Source organism: Formica exsecta, unplaced genomic scaffold, assembly GCF_003651465.1.
Source record: "Formica exsecta isolate Colony F162 unplaced genomic scaffold, ASM365146v1 scaffold222, whole genome shotgun sequence".
NCBI lineage: Eukaryota > Metazoa > Arthropoda > Insecta > Hymenoptera > Formicidae > Formica > Formica exsecta.
The window spans coordinates 10,175-16,946 of NW_021849518.1; the positions used below are offsets into that span (position 1 = coordinate 10,175).

At 37.4% G+C, this 6,772-nt stretch overlaps 1 protein-coding gene and 1 long non-coding RNA gene across 2 annotated transcripts in view; both read right to left on the reverse strand.

Moving 5' to 3' along the window:
• Positions 1 to 2,874: 2,874 nt before the first annotated feature.
• LOC115235459 lies at positions 2,875 to 3,458 on the reverse strand. Its single transcript, XR_003884035.1, has 2 exons — positions 3,385 to 3,458; positions 2,875 to 3,094 (listed from the first exon to the last, which is right to left on the reverse strand). It is a non-coding gene; the product is annotated as an uncharacterized LOC115235459 (long non-coding RNA).
• A 195-nt stretch (positions 3,459 to 3,653) lies between these two features.
• The window catches only part of LOC115235407 (ubiquitin conjugation factor E4 B-like), a 22,858-nt gene continuing 19,739 nt past the window's right edge, over positions 3,654 to 6,772 (reverse strand). The window contains exons 2-4 of the mRNA XM_029807181.1: positions 5,632 to 6,181; positions 4,162 to 5,543; positions 3,654 to 4,068 (exon numbers count right to left, since the gene is read on the reverse strand). Of these exons, the coding sequence (XP_029663041.1) occupies positions 3,654 to 4,068; positions 4,162 to 5,543; positions 5,632 to 6,181 (2,347 nt within the window). The remainder of the gene's footprint in view (positions 4,069 to 4,161; positions 5,544 to 5,631; positions 6,182 to 6,772) is intronic.

Sequence of the window (6,772 nt, forward strand, 5' to 3'; positions counted from 1 at the left end):
CAAATAATAGCGTTTTATTTGCTTCGTTTTATATTGGGTAGATGTATAAAATAATAAGATTTTAAGTTGAATTAAAATTATGCCCAGTTTTGTGAGTAAATTAAAAGAAAATTGCCTTTTGAAAGCGCAAATTAAAAAAAAAAAAAAGTTGGTTGAATTAACTTTATTTTACATGAATAAATATTCGTTGCTAGATTGTATAAAAAAAAAAATGAGAAAAAAAGTGCCAGGGACCAGGGACAAGAATTGAACCCTGGTCTGATGCGTGATAGCCACCCGCTTTAATGCCCGAGCTACGCCGCCTTCTCGCTAATCGATATAACGGAGCTGAATATAAGAAAAGCCATATTATTTAAATCAAATTTTCTTGGAAATGGCTGAGCATTGCGCCCTTCCTTTGCTCAAGTATTCTTCTAATAGAGTACTACACTATATAAAAGATATATAAAAGATATATACTATATATATGTTATATGTTAGCTACAAGTTACCAGCATGTTACCCACATGTCAGAATTTTTATGCAGCGCCTCACGTTGCAAATCGATGAACTATGAGGCGTGAAAAGTGACGTTTTGACAGCCCAAATTATTCTTGCGTGCCATTTCGTAATTATTCGCTTTATGCTAGTGCTGTGATCACGGTCTTAGGCCGGATTCACACCTTGGCAGAAAAGCAGAAAGCAGAAAGACAGAGGCCAATCAGAACTCACGCTAAAAAAGCAGAATGTACTGCTTATTCTCAGCGCAAGTTTTGATTGGTTTCTGCTTTTCTAGCACGAGTTCTGATTGGCTTTTGCTTTTCTGCTTTCTGTTTTTCTGCCAAGGTGTGAATTCTCCCTTACATACAGGTCTTGAAACTGGCCGCAATATCAGTGGTGGGGGTACGGTCGCTTATTGAGGAAATATTTAGTTCCTAACACAGCCACTATTCGTCGCTGTGATAACTTTTCCCAGATAACCGTAACCTACCTGAAACGTCAAAAAAGAAAATTGGAAACCCCGAGAGCCGTTTTAAACACGCGTGTGATTTTCGTAAAGGATTATTTTTGAAAAATGCCGAGATGGTGCGCAGTACCGTATTGTAGAACCGGCAGCAGAACGGAACAAATAAAGCGGTCTTTATTTGGCGTACCGAAAGACCCGGTTATATGGAAGAAATGGGAAGAGGCTATCCCAGGTATAGTCAAATTGCGCTAGACGGACGTTATATGTGACAAACATTTTGAGGAAAAAGATATTCCCCCAGCCTCCGGCGTCCCACGCCACCGTGGTTAAATCTAACGCAACGACTCTAGCGGCCATTAGAGAACTAAAAACTGCTTCATTATGCGACCTTCCCCCACCACTGGAGTTTCAAGCCTGTATGTAAGACCGTGGCTGTGATGTGTAACGTATTCGTGAAACTTATAAAATTGTCCGAAAACTAAGCTTAAAGGCCGGTATTCATAGTCAGTTCTTATATTTAAGATCGTCTCAGTGCCGGTCTACAATAGGTGATTTAAGCCCTAAGCCTTAGTGCCGGTCTACAATAGGTGATTTAAGCCCTAAGCCTTAGTGCCGGTCTACAATAGGTGATTTAAGCCCTAAGCCTTAGTGCCGGTCTACAATAGGTGATTTAAGCCCTAAGCCTTAGTGCCGGTCTACAATAGGTGATTTAAGCCCTAAGCCTTAGTGCCGGTCTACAATAGGTGATTTAAGCCCTAAGCCTTAGTGCCGGTCTACAATAGGTGATTTAAGCCCTAAGCCTTAGTGCCGGTCTACAATAGGTGATTTAAGCCCTAAGCCTTAGTGCCGGTCTACAATAGGTGATTTAAGCCCTAAGCCTTAGTGCCGGTCTACAATAGGTGATTTAAGCCCTAAGCCTTAGTGCCGGTCTACAATAGGTGATTTAAGCCCTAAGCCTTAGTGCCGGTCTACAATAGGTGATTTAAGCCCTAAGCCTTAGTGCCGGTCTACAATAGGTGATTTAAGCCCTAAGCCTTAGTGCCGGTCTACAATAGGTGATTTAAGCCCTAAGCCTTAGTGCCGGTCTACAATAGGTGATTTAAGCCCTAAGCCTTAACCCGATTCGAACCCTCCGATGGAAACATACTCACAGTCAAGTATGAGGAGAATACTCGACTGTGATTAGTCAATTTCTTAAGGTTTAGGGCTTAAATCACCTATTGTATACCGGCACTTAAACACAATCTTAAGATGTCCTAAACCAATCACAAAGCCGTATTGGCATCTTAAGACATTACTTAAGACGGTTTTGAAATAAGGGCCCGGGCACATAAAAAAACTTAAGCAGTAAGACTTAAGACTTAAGAATTTCAACCATACGGAATTTTCAGCGTAGTTTACGTTTCAATATGGCTGCCTTACTGTTCGACCGTGATTGGTTAATTCGCTTACGTCTTAAGTCTTACTGCTAAAGTTTTTTTATGTGCCACGGCCCTAAGAACTGACTATGAATACCTTAGCAAGAAAAGTATTATGTAAAAAGAACATTTTCCACTTCTTTCGACAGCTGTCAAACTACATGTTTTCCCGTATGACTAGGCTTACTTTGACACTCATTTTACGGTTATTTATTAATTATCAAAGGACTGTTTTATTTTTTTTTATTTTTTGAAATTAATTTTATTAGGTATTCATGACCAAAAACTCTTGTCATAAATTATGAAAATTATTAATTACATAATTACAACTATGAAGACGTTAAAAATCATATTATTTTGTGATACTTCAATTTTTTTTATCCAGATCTATTTATTTGATTTTCCAAGCAATGTAAACATAAGAAATGTTTTCTTTTTCTAAGTCTTGATAGTTTCATATTACTATTATACAGCCAAAAATCCTCAAAAGAGAGCACAAGTGAATATTATTTTTATTATTCATAATATATTGCTGTATGTTTATTGTGTTACATTATTTTACATAGATACATACATACATACGTATATATATAAGCATTTATAATGTTTATCTTTTTCTTCCTTTTTCTTTCCTTCCCTATATTCTTATTTTTATGTGCATAATTCTTGTCACCTTAGCACTGTTTCTTTTGTTGTTTCCATATTGATATTCTTTCTTTCAAATCGGGCACTGCAATTTCGAAAATAAATATTAATTTGAGATATATTTCTACATGGATAAAAAAACTTACAATAGTTTATATACATATTTTTAAATCGGCATAAGACATTAAAAAACTTCAATACGATAGACTTTAAAGGACAGTCAAAAACTATATTATCTATGACGCATCAAATATTTTTCTAATATATTTATGTATATGAAAATGCATTGTTATGAAATGTTACCAATATTTCGACTAAAAGAAAGTTGTCTTCATCAAAAGAAAGAAAAATATAAACAATACATGTATTACTTACTTGGCACGAGCATATCTTCGCTAAGCGGCTGCCGATTGAAAGGATCCGTGGCACTGTTGAGTAAATGTCTAATTAAATATATATCAATCAATTGACAGAATAACAGATTCGGTTCCCATCCGTATTTTCCCAGTTTTTCCACTGTCAAATTTGCAGGCTTAGATCCGCACAACTGTTGCAAATTGAAATTCAGCATGGCACACAATTGTCCGACTAATTCCGGTCGTAGAAACAGTTCCTTAATGTTGACTGTTAAATCATGAAACATTTCAACTATTTCCTTGATTAATGTAAGAGAGAATCTGGCTTGGGCCTCGTCCGCCGCCAGCTGTCTCGTTCTCGATTGTTGTTGTTCCTGCGAAATAGCATTCCACGGCCTCAAATTCGGAATTAATGTCAATGAGTTCAACGTCGATATAAAATTTCATGAGATACGACGCCAGAAATGTCTTGGATATAGGATGTGCCATGAATTGGATAAAATGATTGTGGCCAAAAGTTTCTGTTCCCCTACAAACTCCTACCTGAACATTATATAACTTAAATGAATTATAAAGAACCTCGATAATTTTTGCGATTAGATGCGGATTTTGTATACAATGTGGCGTACACACGACGACGAGTAACAAAGTGATAAGCGGCGAGATATCTATATCTATATCTATATCATACATTGGACAGAATCTGCAAATAAAACAATGCAGTTATAATTGTTAATAAGCTCCAGATAAGCATTATGTATAAGTTGTGAGATTTGATAATTTAGTAATAACTTACTTGAATGTGAATAACAAGAATTCCACTATGTCTTTCATGTACCATTCTGGTAATGCGGTGAATTTGCACTTAACTTCTTGAGGCAACGGAAGTTCGGGAAAAAAATTATCCGGAGTCTGCGTTAGAAGACTCAGCAAAAATTCGGCGACCGATATATAAAAGCCTAAGCATCTTCTCAAAAAGATGGGCTCTATCAGAGCTACCTCTGCACATAATTTGAATGCAACCAGTTGCTCCAACTGTCGCTTCCATTGTTTGATCAAGTCTTTATTGTGCTCCGCTAAAGGACCATCTTTCCATTGAGATTCTGTAGCTTGCAGTTCGTCGAGCATTTTTTGTAAATTCTCTGAGGCATACAATTTTCTCCGATAATTTTGCAACGCCGGTAACAGCGCGATGTGATGACAATGCAGCGTGAGGAACCAACATTGTGTCTGAAATTTCGGTTCCGTCCATTTATGTGTGCTGTCCAAATGTTTCTGCCACTCCGCAACCTCTTGCAAAGTGAGTTTCAGTCTTGTGTCGTTCTTTATCTCGACGAAATTGGAAGGATGAAATGGATATAGCGGGTCTACAGTATCCAGCTTAATGTTCACAGAGAGCATTTGCAAAATCGATAGTAGATTCAACAAAAATCCATCTCCGGCAAAGGAGGGAATGTCCTCCATCTGTATTTGCGCGCGTTTCTCGTTGTGATGTAGCAACGCCGCCAAGTACGCAAAAGTGGAATCGCGGCAGCTGCTATTCGCGAGTATCGTATCAAATATCTTGTGCAACGACATTCTGGTACTCTCCAACCATTGCTGCAGCGTGTAAGTGTCCAAATAGGGCAATTCCGGATTGCCAGGATTTTTATTGAAGAATCCCTCCAGCAGTTTCGGTTGCATTTCGGCAGATACCAATGCCGAGAGAAACAATCCCAGGAGTTTGGTTCTCGAGAGATCTCTTCTGGCTGCTGATGTCATAACATTAGGCAAGAATTTAACTTCATTCGTTATCAAAGACCAAATCGGATGTGTAAGGCTGTTTGGTCCACAGCAAATCTCTATCAGTTCGCCTAGCGCCTCGATCGGTCTTCTTGGCGTATTGTCGTAAAAGCTCGCCGTGTGTATCGCGATACACAGTTGTTTCAAGACTGGAGTGAAAATGTTATCGAACATGTTCAGATTCGTGTATGTCCTAGCCACGAGCTCGTCAAGATAGCCCCAAGGTAAGTTCCGCGATAATATCCGATAGTAAAGATAAGTGGTACACTTAGGTATGACAGCGGCTTGGCAAATGCCGATTAATCCTTGTAGAACGAGGCTGGAATAGTGAACACATTGCGCTTTCAAAATTGTCACTACATCGGAAAGAGTATCAGAGAGAAGTACACTGGATTGCTAAAAAATATATAAAAAAAAATTAGTTTAATAAAATCTTGTCTAATTTTGAAGATGTGTGTGTGTGTGTGTGTGTGTATGTGCGTACCTTTCTATGATTTATTTCTTCAATTGCAATTCTTGAATAACAATCTAATAAATAAGTAAAACTTTTCGGTTCTGATGAGTTGTCGCCTCGTATTGGTATCAATGGTAATTGACAAAATGAAGAATCCCCCACAAGACTTAACAAAGAACTCGCTTGACTATACGGACTGTCTTCACGGCCAGATGACACATCTATCAAAGGATCCTCCCCTCTCGAAAACATGCACAAAACCTCCTTCAATGCCTGATGAATAATATCGCTAGAATTCATTCTTCTCTGTGTTTGCATGTATGCCATTTGCGGCAGAAATATACTTCCCTCTATAGGTCTTGTCCACGATATGCACAAGACACGTGATATGACAACGTTTGTAAAATCGATTTGCTCCTTCCCCTGGTGTTTCAAAGCATCGAGCAATGCTTTCGATCGATCACTTTGTTTCTCCGTAAGTGTCTTGCACTTCACCCACGATTGCAAATCACTGGAGCATTTTTCATGTATCATTGCATTTCGTTCTGCTATCTGCAAATTCTTTGTCTTCTTCTCCAATCTAGAGAACATACGTTAAATAAAAATGTTAGTCATATTCATTAAATCACAAACATATATCATTTATTTCCGTTAGTAGAATAACTATCTCCGATATGAATACATTTACTGTACTAAACATTTTAACTCTCAGTATTTTTGAAAATGCTCGCTAAGATTTCTATGAGCTATTACATCAGAGCATGATTTTACAGTGGCAGTTGTTGTTATTCATAATTTAGTAAATGATAGGCACACCCGATTAAGTCTAATTACATAACATATTTTCAACTTTCAGAATGCATTATATATATTATTTAAATAAAAATAAATTAAAATACCATTTTAATTACTTCAAGATTCTTGTACTAATATCTATGTTATTTTGTTAATACATAGCATAGGCTCTATAGCATCGAAATCCGAGTTTTACTACTGCAGTGCACTTATTTTCATTAAACAACGATACACATCTATCATACATCCAACAAGCGACCCAATTCATGCTTAAGCACAAAACGGAATGAAAATTCTTACATCGAGTTATTTCTGTATAGAAATTCACATTCTAGACAGACACAATGATTCTCAAAATATCACAAGCTCAATTACG